We start from the raw sequence: 18809 nt of genomic DNA on the forward strand, positions 1-18809 counted from the left end.
CTCTCTCTCTCTCTCTCTCTCTCTCTCTCTCTCTCTCTCTCTCTCTCTCTCTCTCTTTCTCTCTTTCTCTCTCTCAACAAACAAAAGACTTACTATGCACCAGGCACTAACCTAAGTGTGGGGATATAATGACAAAAGTGAAGCAGTCCCTGCCTTAAGAAGCTTATAGGTTACCAGTTTTACCAACCCCATAATTACCTCTATCATATCAAATCTATGAATCCTAGTCATTTATTGGTATCTTTCTACCCTCAGTTTCTGTATTGTTTATTTAGATTGGACACTATCAATCAGCTTCCTCTGCTCTCTACCTGGCCTTGTCTCTACATACATGTGCCCAGTTGGTTTTCAATAGATAGGGATGTATTATAGCTAAATAGGGATATTTCACTAAACAGAGATAGATTCTTTTCTCTAGGAGGTTGATCAGCAAAGGATGAATGTTTCTTTTGGTTACAGCATCTCAAGAAATCTCAATATATGTTTTTTATCCTTCCATCCATCTATCCATCAATCCATTCATCCATCCATCTATCTATCCATCCATCCATCCATCCATCCATCCATCCGTCCATCTATCTATCCATCCATCCATCCATCCACCCACCCATCCATTCTTCATTCAATTAGCTATTTGACTTAGAAGGTATCATATAGCATCAATGTATGTATGTGTGTATATTATATATATTTCTATATGATAACAACTACATGGTACACTGGATAAGGTGTTGGACCTGGAGTCATGAAGACTCATTTTGGGGAGTCCAAATCTGGCCTTCGATACTAGAATGCTACCCTGGGCAAGTTACTTAACTGTTTGCCTGAGTTTCCTCATATATAAAATGATCTGGAGAAGGAAATAACAAACCACTCCAGTGTTTTTGCCAAGAAAATCCTGAATGGATTTATAGAGTTGGACATGACTGAAATGACCAAAAAACATATATGTGTATATGTATGATATATATTACATATAGATATAATTGATATCCTGATAGAATATTTAAAAGACATTTACTAGTTGTGTGACCTTGGAAAAATCACTTAACCTTTGTCTGCTTCAGTTTCCTCTCTGTAAAATGGGGATAATAATAGTTCTTACTTCTCAGTTGTTGTGGGGATCAAATGAGATATTGGTAAAGCACTTAGCATGGTGCCTAGAATATTGTAAGTGTCATTATTGTTATTAATAATGATGTTATTATTATCTGCCTCAGATCAAGGCAGGGGAGTCCAATTGGGAAATTGCCAATCATTGGATGAAATATTGAATTAAACTAAATAGATCTGAGCAATTCATGGCTCATCTATATATGTATCTATATCTAAATCTTTACTAAATCATAGCTATTTTTATGTCATCTCTATCTAGCAGTTACATAGTTCTCATTGATTTATCAGTCAATGGCTGGATTATCTGTCTCTCTATCCATCCATGAGAATGACTCCCTTTTCTTCATGGCTTTAAGGTTGGCAAATCCATTTCTTCACAACAATTCAGGGTGGGAGATGGTGCCAGTGGGGTTACCATCTCCATATTACGCAGGAGGAAACTGGGGTGACTTCCCCATGAGTCTCCTGGCTTAGAAAATGGCAGCCTCCTGCCTCCTTCCTCTCCACAGCACTGCCTCTCTCTTCTGTCTGTTTTGTTCCTCATCTCTTTTTCTATATCAATGGATCGTTTGTCTCTATCATTTCTTCATTGCTTTGTTTTATGTTTTTTTTTCTTTTGAGATTTTATCAATGTAGGAAATTTCCAGTAAGGAAATGCGGCCTTTTTTTTAAACTCTTGCCTTCTGTCTTAGAATTGACATTAAGAAGCAGTTCTAAGGCAGAAGAGTGGTAAAGACTAGTTAATTGGGGTTAAATAACTTGCCCAAAGTCACACAGCTAGGACTTGTCTGAGATCAGATTTGAACCCAGGACATCCCAACTTCAAATCAAAACTTCAAATCCATTGAGCCACCTAGCTACCTCCAACCCCTGCTTTGTAACAAAAAATCTCAGAATGAGCTAGTAAGCATTTATCAAGCATCTACTGTATGTCAGGTGCTGGGCTAACAGCAGGGATCAAAGAAAGGCTGAAGAAATTTTGAAGTTCTAATGAGGAGATAATAGGCAAACAGCTAAGTATAAACACATGATAGAAAGGATAAAGAAGAAATAATCAGTAGAAGCAAGGCAGTAGAATTATAGGGGGTCAGGAGAGGCTTCCAGTAGGTCTTAGCTGGGATTTCAAAAAAGCTGGGGAAGACAAAAGATGGAGACGGGGAGGGAGAGAGCTCCAGGCATGGGTCTAGTCACTGAAAAGACACTAGGGTGGGAGATGGAGGCTGGGGTCCAAGGGTGAGTTGCCCAGAATCAGATGGTCTGTGTCAGAAACAAGATTTCAACATAAATCTACCTGACCTGGCTGAGCCTCTATTTGCTGTATCTTGCTGCCATCATCCCATTATTGGGCCTTAATTGTAAAGTCATTACCTGGGAGCAATGAGAGGAGGAGGTCACACAGCCAGTGTAAGTCAGAGATAGGACTGGAACTCAGGTCTTAGTGACTTAGAGGCTGGCCCTCCAGCAACTGCTGCCCCGCCTCTCTCATCCATTGATTTCTCTCCATAATAATCATCTGTCATCTACTTATGTGATTTCTATCTAGATAGATATCAATCATATGTCTATGCAGAAATAATCTGTTTGTCTCTCGTTTGTCTCCTATCCAACTAACACCATTTCTGGCATATCTCTTCCATTCTCTTAATATTCCCTGGAACAGAGCTGGAACAGATTCATTGCATCCCAGCTCATCTAGTTCATATAATCCCTAGTTTTTACAAATGAAGGAATTGAGTCCTAGAAAAGCAAAGGAAGGACTTTTCCCAAGTCAGAGAAAGCTAGCAAGTGGCAGACCCAAAATTTAAACCCAAGTCTTCCTGACTCCAGAGCCATGAGTGCTCTTTCCACTTATAGAAGGGCCAAACTATTTCCTTTTTCCCTTTTCCCTTCATGAGAACAGTGCTAGGCTTAGACTTATGAGAGCTGAATTCAAATTGTGTTAGCTGAAAGGCTTTCAGAAGTCACTTGACTTTGCAGAGTATCATCGATCCATTCTGTAAAATGGGAACAATAATATTTGAACTCCCCAAGCCACAGGGATGTTATAAAGGAAAGCTTCTTGTAAATGTCATAATATTCTAGAAATCTGTTACTATAACTGTGTTCAGGACACCTCCTTATCCTTCACACACATGTCCAGAGCTTGGTGGGCTTCTGGGGGTCCCAGAATGGAGGTAGAAGGCCTGACTGTGTCTACCTGCTCCCTCCCTTCCTTGTCTCCTCTGTTTGAGCCACAGATTGGGGAATGTTAGGAGATCAAATGAGGACAAAATCATTTTTAGCTTTAGGGAAAGGTCCAGTGGCATTTGAGGGTGGCCTTGGAGGGTGGCAATATTAACAGATAGAAAGGGAGAGATGGTATTTCTTGGGTAGGAAAGCTTGTGAACCAAAGGGGATTGAGAATTGAGTTTGGATGGAGGCAAAGGACTCAATTTGGATGGAACATAGAGCATGGGAGGAGAAATTATGGAGAGTCAGGCTGAAAAAGGAAGTCAATGGCAGATTTTGGAGGGTCTCGAAGGCCAGAAAAATGGGAACTTATGAATTTGGGTTTAGGATCAAATGAGGTAATGTTATTAAAGCTTTTTAAAAAACAACAACAACCCTACCTTCCATCTTAGAATCAATACCGTGTATTGGTTCCAAGGCAGAAGAATGGTAAGGTAAAGAACTAGGCAATGGGGGTCAAGGGACTTACCCAGGGTCACACAGTTAGGAAGTGTCTGAAGCCAGATTTGAATCTAGGACCTCCCATCTCTAGGTCTGGCTCTCCGTCCACTGAGCTACCCAGTTATCCCACCTTCAGATTCTTAATAGCATAGAAGAAGACATTGAATGTCAAAATAGGGAATGGAACTAAGAAATCCAAGTCCATAATTTTACAGAGGAAGGAGCCGAGGCTCAGGAAGAGGACTTTTAATGACTTTTAGTCCAGTGCTCTTTCTTTAGATTCTCCCTGGAACAGCTGCCTTCCTTGGTTAGTGTCTCTCCTACCTGGTATGCTCCCTCCTCTGCTGCTGAGAGATTCTAGTTGGCCTAAACCTGGATGGAACTGAGAGAAACTGGGAGAATTCAGAGGTGGGGTGGAGGGAGAAATCAAAGTTGCATCTGTCCTCTGTTGAGTTAGAAACCTGAAGGGCTCAAGGTGACTTGTTCTGAAAGGGAAGTGAAAGGAAGTGCCTGGAGTTCTCAGCTCTTCAGACCTCGGGTCTCGTCCGGTCCCTCTGCCGCCTCCCCACCAGGGAGGATATCCCATGGTGCTACCACCTCCAAGAAGACCTTGGGAACCGTGCCCCAAAATCTGCCTCCGGGAATCCCAAGTCTGGACTGAACCCCACTGTGGGCTGCTCAATTCTGCTAGAGAAAGGGAGGGGAACATGATTTCTACCCTCGGGGAGCCCACAGTCTTTTTGGAGAGCCAAGACGTCTCCAGGTAGCAGTGAGGCAAGGGAGGCTGCTGGAGAACCAAGAGCAGCAAATAGGAGGTTGGAGATCTGGATCACAAGTCTGGGTTCACCACTCTCTAGCTGTGTGACCTCATGCCAATCATGTCCCTCAGTTTCCTTCTGGAAAAAGAGAGCTTTAAACTGTGGATCCCCAAGGTCCTCTCGGTTCTGACATTCTGTATTCTGAGGTCCCTCTCAGCTTTAACATTCTGGGTTTCAAAGCTCCAGTTCCAAGCTCTAAGATTTTCCCACACTAGCTCTGACATGTTCTAACATCTCTTAGCTCTGACATCTTCTGTCCTAACGTCCCTTCCAGCCCTGACCTTCTCTCTTCTAAGGTTTCTCCCAGCCTTGGGATTCTCTGATCTAAGGCCCATCTCGGCTCTAACATTTAATGATCCTGAGGTCTGATCTAGAGCTGGCTTGTATGCTCTAGCAATAAGAATTCAGAATAGAGACTGATTAGCTGGGTACGGTGGGCAATGGAAAAGAGGGAAGGACTTCCTGAAGGGGCAGGAGGTGGTGGGGCAGAACCTTTGTTTTGTCTCATTAGGGCACTGGATTGCAGTGTGGTACAACAGAACTCTAAGCATGAAGTCTAGAAGACCTGAGTTCAGATCAGTTCTCTGACCTTTAACATCTGAGTGACCTTGGACAAGTCTCATCACCTTTGTGCCTCAGTTTCCTAATCTATAAAATGAAGAGGTTGGACTAGATCATTTTTTATTTTTTTAAACCCTTACTTTCTGTTTTAGCAACATCTTTAAGACAGAAGGACAAGAGAACTGGGCAAACAGGGTTAAGTGACTTGCCCAAGGTCATACAGCCAGGCAGTGTCTGAGGCCAGATTTGAACCCTGGTCCTCCAAACTCCAGACATGTCTATCCATTGTGCTATCTTGCTGCTCCTCCAGGTCTTCTGAGTCCATATCAAGTGCCCTTACCCATTACATTGCTTCCTGAGACAAATGGCAGGACCTAAATGCTGGACAGCGCCAGAACAGTAATGTTAGGCCAATGGCCCACTGTCCTCTGTAGGATGCCAGCCCCCCTCACAGCAGCTTCCAAACTGGAACTCTTCCATGACTTTGTTAGGGGAAGCACAGGAAGGCAGCGCCTTGGGATGGGGGCTCTGAACAAGAGATGATGGTCCTGAGGGAGCCACCCTTTATCATCCAGGTCTACGTCCCTCCAATCTCCACTTCTGCCCAGGACTCATTTGGGAGGTGGCTGGTACCATTAGGGAGCACTCTGTGTCCAGGGTTGGGGGGACCGTCCTGTGACTAGGTCCAGGTTCATTCCCTGGTCAAGGTGAGGATAGCACGTTAGAATGAGGCTATGGCCATTATTAAAGAGTCATGAGCAAATCTTTGAGGTATATAATAAGTAGAAAAAGCAACCCAGAAGCTAAAAAGACCTGAGTTCAAGTGCCACCTAAAGGTACTGGCATACTGGCTGTGATGCTCTGGTCAAATCACTGAATCTCTCAGAGAAAGAGCCGACCCACATTAGAAGAAGGTTTGTGCTCACCTGGGAGTTCCCTTAGCCTAGTGAAATCCCAAGTCCAGTTTCTATCCTTTATCTCATAGGATTAGAGCTGGAAGAGACCTTGGAGCAATCTAATCTAATCTCCTCCTTCGACAAAGGAGGCAACTGAGGCCAAGAGAGGTTCGATGACTTGCCCAAAGGCACTCGCAGGCAGTGAGTGGAGTCAGTCATTACATTTAGGTTTCCTGTGTCCAAATCTAGGATCCTTTCCTGCTACATCATCAAAGAAGATGAGATGTTATTGTAAGGGCAGGGAGCACCCTTTTCCTCAGGGTTTAGGGTTGGGATGGGGGAAATGGGGTGGTGGTATGTGTGTGTTGCTGGGGGTGGGGGAGCAGGGCTAGGGGAGGGATGGTTCCTCAGATGGTCGGGGGAGGGAGTTCCGGCTTTTATCAGGGCAGCGTAGGAGCAAGCCCAGGGACGGGAGTGGGAGGTGGAAATGAAGGGCAGGAGGGAGAGGGGAGATGAAAAGGGAGTTGGTGCCAAGGTGTGGGTGGGGGGGGGGGGGAAGAACCATCTCAGGGGATTTGGTACAATGAGGTGAGAAGGAGGGAAAGGAAAGTCAGAGATAGAAGGAGGGTTTTCTAAATGAATGAGAAGAGCTTGGAGGCGTGAGTTCCAGTTTCTGGTCTGCCCATTTGTGTGACCCCCAAGTTTACTTCCTCTCTTGGGGCTTCACATTCCTCTTTTTGTAATGAGGAATAACCAGGGAAGTAGACTAAAATATTAAAATGTGGGTCCAGAAGGGTGTGAGGGTGACAGGAGGTAGGGGGCCAGATAATCTCTGTGATGACCAGAGACATCTGATCTCTTGGCACACCCATCCTTGACCCCTTTCCAGATGAGGAGCACCTATATCTGATCTTGGGGTCCACTAATGAGCCTTAGAGAACCCAGAGTCACTACATCAGGATGAAGTTAGGATTTGGGGACAGTGGGGAATAGGGGTGAGGCAAAGACCATGTTGGGAAAGAGGAAGAGAGTGGGGGTGATTTGAGGAAGGGATTGATTGTGAGCAGGGTCAGATAGGGGTTTGAGACTAGGAGGGGGTTTAGAGTGAATTTCACTATGGGATTAAGGAAATATTTTAGAGATGGAGATGAATGAATGAAAGAAAAGGCATTTTTTCAGCACTTCATACATTAGGAGCGCCTTTAACACATGACTGAGCCAGCCTGCCCTCAAGAAGTTGACATTCATTCTAATCTAGGTGGAGAGCATATATGAGGGAGGGATGCTCCAGAAAGGTTATTTGGATGAGGAAGGCCACAGGAATGGGGAGCAGAGTCACAGGACAACTGATCAACATCATCTTTTCAAGAATGGAAAGTGTGGAGTTGACCACTTTTTCCAAGCTAAAGTTGGAAGCGGAGGGGGTGGGGAGGATCTGCTACTTAATCCCTGAGCTGATTAGGTGGTCGTGTGAGGGGTCTGAGTCGGGGCACAATAAGGGGGAGAAGGCTCACTAGTCAGAGATTGGCAGTGGAGGTAAGGACAGCAGTGGAGTTGGAGCTGGGAACAGAGAAGTGCTCCTCATTGGGGATGAGCATAAAGTTAGGGAGGGGGTGAGGAATAAAGTGAGGGTAGAGTTAAGAATCATGCCATGTTATCCAGCTAATGAAATAGGGGATCACTTGAAGAGAGCCTGGCTGAGGGGGCGAGCTGGAGGTAAAGTCTGTGGAAATTTTTTGAGGATGAAGATACGGAATGATTATTTCCCAAACAACGAGAGCAGGAAGGATTGCAGTTGGGCTAAAGGAAAACCTTGGATATTAGGGCAGTCTTAGTCTGGCTTGAGTTTTCCATCCTGAGAGATATTCAAAGGACAGAATAACTGAGCCTCCGTTCTGGAAAGCTTAGCCCTACAGGCAGGGGGACTGGATCCGTTCAGTCAGTCAACAAGGATTATAATGTGCTAGTCACTCTGCTGAGTTCTAAGGATTCAGAGAATGACTCTGCTATTAAAGAGTTCAAAAAAAGAGCTCAAATACTAGTGGGAGAGAGATTTTATTTAGTGACCTCTCATAGTCATACATGGGCGAAAGAATCTAAATATTTGAAAGGTGATTGAACCAAGATCCTAACGGAAGAGAGAGAGAAAACAGGAACTAGATAATAGGAAACAACAGATAATCCAAAAGTTCTTTATTTTCTGTAATGCTTGGATATGTTGAGCTTATACAGGTCTATAGTCATTCATCTGATCTTTGATGCTCATGTACTACTTGGGAAAGTCACTTGCCCTCTATATGTCTATTATTATTAAAAAAAATACTGCCAAGGTTACTTCACACCTGGTTCTCACAATTCTTCTGATACTCACTGCCTGTGTGACTTTGGCAAGTTACTCAAGCTCCCTGGGCCTCAGTTTCCTCCTCTGTAAAAGAAGGGATTAGGGTCAAATGGTTCCTCTAGGTTTTTCAGTTGTATATGTGTTCTTAATAAACATCCCTGGGAGGTGTGTGGGAATTCTATCCATATATTACAGGTGAAGAAACTGGGACCAAGAGAGGTGAAGTGAATTATCTAAAGACACATAGTTAGCTAAGGGCAGAGAGAAAGAGATATAAACAGATGAATGGACTGATAGATAGATAGACAATAGATGGATAGAGAGACAGAGAGATGGATAGATAGGTAGATAAGGTAGATAGAGATGGATAGAGAGATAACTAGATGGATGACTATGAATGGATGATGGGTGGAGAGATAGATGATAAATGTCTAGATAGAGAGACAGGTGATAGATGGATAGATAGAGATAGATAAACAGATAGTCTATAAATAGATAAATATATAGATGGGCAGATAAAAGGATGGATAGAAGAATGGAGAGACAGTAAGATGGGTAGAATAGATGACTAGATAGATAAATGGATGAATAGATAGATGATAGAGACAGACAAATGATAGAAAGATAAACAGATGGATGGATAGATAGGTGATGGGTATATGAATGGAATAAAGATGATAGATGGTGAGTTATCTAAGGACATAATTAGTTAAGGACAGAGACAGGAAGGTAAGTAGGTAGGGGAGAGACAGACACAGACAGACAGACGGACATGAATAATTAGATAAATAGATGATGGATAGATGGATGGATGGATGGATAGCTGGATGATAGGTGGAGAGATAGATGAATAAACTGATAAGTGGTGGATATATGGTGAGTAAATAGCTGGATAGATAAATAGTTGATAGATTAAAAATCTTGTATGGGTAGATAGATGAATGATAGATGAATAGATAAACAGGTAGATGGATAGATAGATGATAAGAAGTGAATATATGAATGTATAGATGATAGATGGTGAATTATCTAAAGACACATTGTTAATTAAGGACAGAGATAGATAGATAGATACAAACATATATACACACATACATACATACATAGAATGAGTGATAGGTTGATAAATTGATAGATAGGTTGATAGATGGGGAGACAGAGTTGGATGGATAGATAAAAACATGGATAGATGGATGAATGGATAGATAGATGATAAATGAAGAGATGGATGGATAGATGGATAAATAGGTGATAGATGGTGAGTTATCTAAGGACACAGTCAGTTAAGGACAGAGATAGATAAATAGATGATGGGCGAAGATAAATGAATGGAAAGATAAATAGATGGGTAGATAGATGACTGATGACAGATGGATGGAGAGATAAATGGATTGGTGGTGGGGAGACAGACTGCTGGATAGATAGACAAAAAAGTGATAGATATGTAGATGGATAAATAGATGGTAGATATGTGGATGGATAGATAGATGTTAGATAGATAGATAGACCAAGATAGATGGACAGATAGATAGACTGAGATAGATATAGATGGATTTATGGATGGATGAAGCATTTATGAAGTACTTACTTTGTGTCAGGGATTGGGAATACAAAAATAAGAACAAAAGACAATCCTTTATCTAATAAGGGAAGACAGCACATAAAGGAAAACTTGAAGGTTGAGATGGGAGGAGGTTTGGGAGGACTCCCTGGGGCTGGTGGGAAGGTCCAAGGTAGTTGATATGTTCATTTGAATGAGCTGACATTTCTTAGCTTCTCTGAAACTCCTTATGATTTGGGATGGGGTGTGTAAGGATGGCTATCTCCTGTCAGGAGGATGGGGGTGGTGAGGAGGAGTTTCTGAAGAGAGGGAAAAGGATCAGATGAAGTGATGGCCAGTTCTGGGAGGCCTGTCTGAGTCAGCCCTTAGGAAGCCCCAGTCCTCTTCAGAGATAGGGAGCTCCCAAAATCCTTAGTTCTGGGAGGGCTGGAAGGTCATCTCTGAGAAAGAATGCTTGTTCACCCAGCCTTGACCCTGGAGTAAGAATCAGATGTAATTCTCCTAGAATGAAGATCCGCAGAATCCAGTGGGTCACAATATCATAAAACTGCTGAAGCCTAATTAATTAATCTCAATCATTTCCCTCTCCTCAGCTTAGCATCCAACATGAACCATCTTGGCTGAGCAAGATGCCACATAGGGGAAACAAGAGCTACATTTCTTCTGAGGCTAATGATAATAACAAATTGCCAGCATTTATGTGGCATTGTGAGTTTTACAAAGAGCTTTACAAATATTAACTCTGATTCACCACAACCCTGGGAGGCAGGGTTATTATCTCCATTTTGATTATCTCCATTTTACATGAGGAAACTGAGGCAAACAGAGGTTAAGTGACTTGCTCAGAGCCGTCCAGGTAGAAAGCATCTGAGGTTGAGTTGGAACTCAATTCTTCCTGACTCTGGGCTCATTGATCTGGGCTCACTGAACCATGTATTTCCTCTCTTCCAAAGCTGAGACCATGTTGCTGTGTCCTTTCTTGGTTTCTTTCACTTTGCATCAGTTCATGTAGGTATTTCTGGCTCTTTCTGAAATCATCCTGTTCATCATTCCTTATGGCATATATCACATCTTTGTTCAGCCATTCCCCAATAGATAGACACCCACTCAATTTCCAATTCTTTGCCACCACCAAAAGAGCAACTTTAAACATTTTTGTACAAGCAGGTCCTTTCCCATTTTTTAAAAATCTTTTTGGGATACAGACCCACTAGTGGTATCACTGTATCAAAGGATATGCATTGTTTTACAGCCTTTTGAGCATAATTCCAAATTGCCCTCCAGAATGGTTGGATCAGTTTACAACTCCACCAACAATGCATTAGTATCCCAATTTTGTGTGGCCTCTCTTAGGGTAAGCTTTTAAGGTATGGGTGGTCTAAGTCTCATCTGGTATGCTCAGCACTAGGGTCAGACAAGGAGTGTGTGTTCCCTCTACCTCCCCATTAAGGAGGAGGAGGAGCTCTGTACTCCATATCCTACACACCAGAGGAGTTGCTTGACTATACCAAATAGCCTTTGGGGCATTCAGCACCTACAATCTGTCACTCCTTGTGCTGGGTGCTGGGACAAGAAACAAAAGTGAAATAATACCTGCCCTCAGGGAGCTTATATTTGTTCAAAGGAGACATGCACAAACATAATTATATAGGAAACATATGGAAAATAAATATAAGGTAGTTTGGGGAAAGCTAGCAAAAGAAAAACTTAGATTCTCCCTCTTACCAATCCCCAAATATCTCTTCCTGATCCTGTTAGCCATTGTGCCTGAAATTCCACCATTAGTCCTTCATTGCTTTGAGGACATCATTGTTCCAAGGTGATGTATTGGAAAGAGCACTATTTGGAATCAAAGGTTTGAGTCCAAATGTTGGCATATGAGTCAGTGGACTGATATTATTCCCAGTATTCTTTTTAAAAAATTGCTAATAATGAAGTCTATTATATTTTCCCCTAAATACTTGAGAGGAAGTTATAGAACAGACCTGGAAGAGACCCAAAGCCATCTAGTGAAGCCTCTTCATTTCATAGAAGATGAAGCTAATGGGCAGGAAAGAGAAGGCTATAGCCAAGTGGCCTGGGGCAAGTCAGCTCTCTTCCCCAGGCCTCAGTTCTCTCCTCTGTAAAATGGGGGGAGGGTGACTCTATGGCCTTCACACCTTATGATTCACTCCAGAGCTCCCTCCCCAGGAGGAGAACATTCAGTCCCAGCCTCCCAGTGGGGGAGGTGCTCAGCCTCCTTTCTCCTTGACAGAAGGGGTTGAGGTAGCCTGAGAGCAGGGGCTGGGAACAATTTGGGGTGCCCCCTCCCCCAACTGTGCTCCTGCTGATCCACCTCCCCCCTCCTGGGGCTGCCAGCGCCTGGGAACCAGCAGCTTCCTCTATGCCACATGGCCCTCCCTGGGTGGCTGCGATGGATGGCAGCAGCTCCCAGGAACTGGCACCTCCTCTCTCCCACCCCGCCCCCAATGCTGCAGTTGCTGAGCCCTGACTCACCCACCTCAGTGCCCGTCGGGAAGGGTGAGATCATCCACCCACTGCACTGGCGTCACAGTCAGAGCCAGCACTGGACCTGGGCAGGAGCCAAGGGCAGAAGCAGAAGAACTCCCAGGGGCACCTGTGCCCTGAGGAAACACTGGGGCACTTTTGCCCTCAAGGAGAAGAGGAGGATGATAGAAGGAGCTCAGGTCTTCGAGTTAGAGGTCCTAGATTTTAATCCTATTAAATCCTGTCCTTCATTCCCTGTGATCCTGGAGAAGTCACATTCCCTCTACCTCAGTTTCTTCTTTTGAAAAATGGGGATAGAGAGCACGTAGGTGGATCAGTGGATAGAGAGCCAAGCCTGGAATCAGGAAGACCTGAGTTCTAGCTGTGTGACCCTGAGCAAGTCGCTCAACCCCAATTGCCTAGCCCTTCCCATTCTTCTGTCTTAGAACCAATACTTAGTATTGATTCTAAAATAGAAGGTAAGGGAAAGAGAGAGCGACAGACAGATGGACAGACAGACAGACAGACAGAGAGACAGAGATGAAGAAGGAAAGAAAGAGAGAAATGAAGAAAGAGAGAAAGGGAGAAAGAAAGAGAGAGAGAAAGAGAGAAAGAGACAGAGAAAGGAAGGAAGGAAGGAAGGAAAGAAGGAAGGAAAGAAGGAAGGAAGGGAGAGAAAGAAAGGAAGAAAGAAAGAGAAAGGAGGAAGGGAAAGAGAGAGAAAGAAAGAAAAAAGAAGGAAAGAAGGAAGAGAGAGAAAGAAAGAAGGAAAGAAAGAAGGAAGTAAGTAAGAAAAAAGAAAAATGGAAGTGGGAGAAAACAAGATTTTTTTAATTCAGGAGGGAGGCTTAGCATTTTTTAGGCTACCTATTCCCTTTGAACTTCCTATTGAACTTTATGCCAAGCATCTTCCTGGAAAATATGGTATAGCTAGAAGTCATGCCAGGCATGAATACAGAAAGGAAATTATTGCCCTCAAAGAGCTTACATTATCCTAGTCTGAAATACTAGTGAATAATGATAGAATTTGAGGATCTTCAAAGCACTTTATATCTGTTCTCATTTGGTCCTCACAACAATCTCATGAAGCAGGGGTTATACTTTTTACTGTTGTTCAGTCATATCTGTCTCTTTTTGTGACCCTATTTGGGATCTTCTTGGTAGAGATATTGGAGTGGTTTGCTATTTCCTTTTTCAGTTCCTTTTAAAGATGAGGAAACTGAGACAAACAGGGTTAAATGACTTGTCCAGGGTCACACAGCTAGGAAGGGTCTCAGGCTGGGTTTGAACTTAGGAAGATGAGTCTTGCTCCTGCCAGGGCCAGTGATCTGTGTACCCTGGTGCCACCTAGCTGCATAATTATTACTGCCATTTTGTAGGTGATAAAACGGAGTCAGGGAGAGCTTACAAGACTTACCCAGGGTCACACAGCTTGCAAATGTCTGAAGCAGTATTTAAACCCAGGCTCATTCTGATTCCAAAGCCAATAACAGATGAGTAAATAGAAAATGTGTATAAAATTTACACTTTGTGTACCAAAGTGGAGCTTTGTTTAAAACCAAGACCAGAGTTAAGTCTTTTGGCTCCTGAGACAGGGTTCTTTCCTCTAGGCTCCACGAAAAAAGGCAAACTAGGTATTTTTATGGATAAGGAAACTGAGCTAGAGAGGTTAACAGCAGAACTGGGATTAGAACCCAGGACTCTTGGATTGTATGTATTCAATAAAGATCACAGATTTACAACTAAAAGGAATCTTAGAGGTCATCTAGTTCTAATCCCTTATTTTACCGCTAGGGAAACAATTCCAGGAAAGGTAAGTGATTTGACCAAGGTCACTCAAGTAGTATGTGTCAGAGCAAGATTTGAACCCAGGTCTCATGACTCTAGAGTCTGTGTTTTTCCATTGAACCATGCTCTAAGTCCCTGTTACGAATTCCAAAACCAGGGCTTACCTGCCATGGCTTTTATAGAAAAAGAATTGATTCTAGAGGTAATAGGGGGCCATGGAAGGTTCTTGAGCAGGGAGATATCATGGTTAGGCTTATGCTTTAGGGAGATTATTCAGGCATTTGGAAGATTTGATGACAGTGATGGTGGCACTAAATTCAAAGCTGGAGCAGTACTCCCCAGCAACTCCAAACCAGCTAGACTGTCCTAGAGAGGCCAGGGTGCTGGGCTTGGGTTTAGGACGCTGGACCACGATCCTGGATAGCAAGTCACTAGCCTTGAGTGTCCAGGGGCTTAGGTCACTGAGTCAAAGTCAAAGAAGTACGGTGACTGATCGGAGCATCCAGAGGTTCAGGTCATGGGGCCAAAGGCCAGGACATCAGGACGCTGGGCTGTGTCCAGAGGTTTAGATCCCTGGGTCAAGTTCAAGGCGGTCAGGCCGCTGGCCCAGGTGTCCCAAGGTCCAGGAGAGCAGCTCCCTAGGCTTGAGGGTCCCTGGGTCCCAGAGCCCTTCTCTTCCTGGCCCCAGGCTGATGCCCTCGTTTCCCTTCCCCTCTTCCCCTCTGGGAGTTCTCCTTTGGCTGGTCCCCAATCTTGCACCTCTCTCCCTCCCGTGTAACACTTGGGCTCATGCTGAGCCTTTGCCCATGTTGTGGTTTTATTTTTACCTCCCGGAGGTACACTACTGGCTGGGGGTGGCACACTCCAGTGCTAAAATGGCTTTTCAGTGGGGTGTTGTTACTTCAAATATTCTTCCCAAATCTCTGTTCCCAACTCACCTCCTATAAGACACCCCCAGGTCCGTGACCCCCTCCCCCAAGCTGATGGGAACAGAATCACCAGAGAGCAGAGCTAGAAGGGGCCATTCAGGCCACTGAGTCACAGAATCAGCAATGTGGACCTCGCCCCTTCGTTTCACCCCAAAGGGGACTGAAGCTTAGAAAGATGGAGGGGGTAAGTGTTTGAGATAGGATTTGAACCCTGGGCCTCCTGACTCCTCAGCCACATGCTGTGCCACACTGTCTCTAGCCTCTCATTTTATAGGTTAGGATCCAGGAAAGGGAAATCATCTTTTCTGAAGTTCCACAGTGACTAGCAGGGTCAGGATTGGAACCCAGAGCTCCTATCTTTGATGGCAGATGTATACAAACGGTCTATAAACACTCACTGCCAGGTGACACCAACGCAACAAGCATTTATTAAGGACCTGCTGAGTACTGGGGATCCAGAGATGAGCTAGAGAGAGCTTGCCCTCAGGGAGCTTGTATTCTAGGGAGTTTTCTACTCAAATTATTCCCCAGAGAGCCTGAGGGGAAGGGAGAGAACTTAAAAATGGAGGGAACCAAGAAAGCGTTCTAGTCACAGTGGAACCAATGACACCTTAGTAGAGGAAGCGAAGGACTCATGGAGGAGGAGGAGGAGGCGAGCTTGGAGTGTGTTCCTGCCACAGCGATCAGCAAAGGCATGGCCTCTGGAGATGGAATGGGTGCCAAATGCAAGGAACAGCCAAGAGGCTGCAGTGGGGCGTGCCAGCGAGTGACGTGAAATAAAAGAGATAAATCTGGAACAAACGCAAAGGAAGACTGTGGAGGGGTTCAAGTACCAAGCCGTGGAGTTGTGTTTTCCTGGAAGACCGTGGGGCGCCATTGACTAGGAAGGAGTGCAGGAGCGGCCTGGACGGCCCCGGCCTTCAGCTAGCTCGTTTTGGCAGCTGGGTGGAGGAGTGGGGAGGCAGGGCCAATCGGGAGTCCAGGTAGGAGGCTGCTTCGGCCGTCCTGGAGGAGGCGGTCTGATCTAGGGAAGCGGCCGGAGGGGCAGAGAGAAGGGGATGCCTCTGGGAGATACAGGAGCACCCGAATGGGCACAACGGTGCCATGGATGGGATGGGGCAGGGCCAGGTGAGTGAAGAGGCAGGCGAGAGTGACAGGACCAGAAGGGCAGACAGAGGCAAGCTGGGAGAAGGAAGGAGGGGGAGAGAACCCGAGAAAGAGCTCCTTCTCGCCCCTCTCAGCGGAGATGCCTGCAGGGCAGCCGGGGAGCTGTCCAGCAGGCAGGCGGCCGCGTAAGGGCGGCGCGCGACACAAAGGAGGGCAAAGCTTCCTGGAGGAGGTGAGTTTTGAGCTGAATCCTTCAAGATGAACCTGTCAGTCTATTTTAAGGCCCCGACCACATCTCTGCGACCTTTTCTCAGCGCCTTGGAGTCGCAATCGGACTCCTCGAAGGCTCTGCCTCACTGCTCAGGCTTCCTCTCTTGGCGGCCAAGCAGAAGACGACGGTCCTTCCAGAACCCTTTATTGCGCTTCCCCCCCGGGGCGGCTCTGCCAGCTTCTTTCGGCTTGGACCCTAGCACGGAGCTCGCTTTTCCAGTGTGGTCTGAGCAGTGCAGAGGACAGCAGGAAGTCCCAGCGCCCTCCCTCCCGCCTTCACCGGCAGCTCGTTCTGAACAGCATGTTTTCATTCAGACTGTGCTCGCCCATTACCGCTCTGCCATCTTTGTAGCCCATAATGCGGCGGGAGACTGCACTGCGGAGACCTCACTGGGGCCACACCGGCCTGGCATCCCGGTCACGGACTCCCTCTCGAGCCACAGAGTGGGCAGCTCCGGGAGCCCCGGTTACCTTTTTTTTTTTTTTAAACCCTTAACTTCTGTGTATTGGTTCCTAGGTGGAAGAGTGGTAAGGGTGGGCCATGGGGGTCAAGTGACTTGTTCAGGGTCACACAGCTGGGAAGTGTCTGAGGCCGGATTTGAACCCAGGACCTCCAGTCTCTAGGCCTGGCTCTCCATCCACTGAGCTACCCAGCTGCCTCCCCCGCCTCCTTCTTTTAAAAGCTCGAATAGCCTGTTTTTAGGGCTCTCTAAGCTCTGACATTTCCTGTTCCTAAGTCCCTGCCAGCTGACATCCTCTGCTCCAAGCTCCTTCCCAGTTCTGACGTTCTTTGTTTTAAGTTGCCTCCCCGCTCCCCTCACTCCCAGTCCTGACGTCCCCTGTTCTGAGGCTCTTCAAGCTCTGACATTCCCTATTCTAACCTCCCCCCCCCCCCAGCTCTGATGTTTTCTATTCTAAGCCCTTCCCAGCCCTGACATTCCCTGAACTAAGGTCCCTCCAAGCTCTAAGTTTCCTTCCAGCTCGGACATTCCCTGTTGTAAGACTTTCCTAAAAGCTTTCTTGTTTGGATGGATGGATGGACGGACGGATGGATGGATGGACGGACGGATGGACGGACGGATGGATGGATGGACGGACGGATGGATGGATGAGTGGTGCAGGGCTCTCTCCGCCTGACCGTGCCTCCATCTCCACCCTCAGGTGAAGGTGTGGTTTCAGAACCGGCGGACAAAGTACAAGCGTCAGAAATTGGAGGAAGAGGGCCCGGAGTCAGACCAGAAGAAGAAGGGCTCCCACCACATCAACCGCTGGCGCATCGCCACCAAGCAGGCCAACGGCGAAGACATCGATGTCACATCCAATGACTAAGAAGGGACCTGGGGTGGGGGGGCAGCTGAGAAACCAATGAGGGGAGCCAGGTGGGCTAGGGGACACCATAAATGGACTCAAGTGAGACCCACTGGAAACCAACTGCCCTATCTCCTGTGCTCCCCCACCATGCCCAAAAGCCCACTCCTCAGCCTTCCTTCATCCCTGCTGGGCTGGGCAGCAGGAAGTGGGCAACTCCTACTGTGGGACCCCCAAGGGACTCAGAGACTGGGAGCAGCTGATTGGAGAGGGAAGGCGAAGCAAGAAGGGACACCTTCCTCCGTGTCGTGTCTCTTCCAAACTCCTCGGGCTGGGCTGGGTCGAATGACCTGAAGCATCTACTCTGGCTCAGTGAGCCGTCAGCCTTGCCCTGGAACTCTCAACCCTGATCCCCTACCTGAGCCTTCTCTGTTCCCTTTGCCTTTTCTGTTCTTACCTCCTTCTTCCTTTGAACGAGTTTTTATTTTAATTTATTTCTTGTCCAAAGACCCCTCAGATCCCCAATCCCCACTTCCTTACCATGACCCCAGCTATAGGCCTTAGTGACATCCTCCTGTGTCTCCCTTCCCTGTGGATAATAAAACAAATTAAAACAAAAACCCACCTTTGTCTGAGTAACTCTGAAACCTGGCTTCAATCCACAGAGGTGTGGACTGTGCACTCTAAGAAGGTGCTAGGGGTGAACATTCTGGGGGTGTGAATGAGAGGTGGCCATAAGTGTGGATGAAGAAGGAAGGAAAGAATGAATGAAAGAGTAAAAGGGAAGAAAGAAAGGAAGGAAGGAAGGGAGGGAGGAAGGAAGGAAGGAAAGAAGGAAGGAAGGAAGAAGGAAAGAAAGAAAGAAGGAAAGAAAGAAAGAAAAAGGAAGGAAGGGAGGGAGGAAGAGAGAGGAAAGAAGGAAGGAAGGAAAGAAGAAAGAAAGAAAGAGAAAGAAAG

General features: G+C 45.8%; 1 protein-coding gene across 1 annotated transcript in view; it reads left to right on the forward strand.

Annotated features, from left to right (window-relative positions):
• EMX1 (empty spiracles homeobox 1) overlaps positions 1-18472 on the forward strand; it is a gene marked incomplete at its 5' end in the record, with an annotated part of 38511 nt that extends 20039 nt beyond the window's left edge. The window contains one exon of the mRNA XM_044659288.1: positions 17706-18472. Coding sequence (XP_044515223.1) covers positions 17706-17873 — 168 coding nt within the window. The remainder of the gene's footprint in view (positions 1-17705) is intronic.
• Positions 18473-18809: the final 337 nt, after the last annotated feature.

This window comes from Gracilinanus agilis, chromosome 2 (assembly GCF_016433145.1).
Source record: "Gracilinanus agilis isolate LMUSP501 chromosome 2, AgileGrace, whole genome shotgun sequence".
NCBI lineage: Eukaryota > Metazoa > Chordata > Mammalia > Didelphimorphia > Didelphidae > Gracilinanus > Gracilinanus agilis.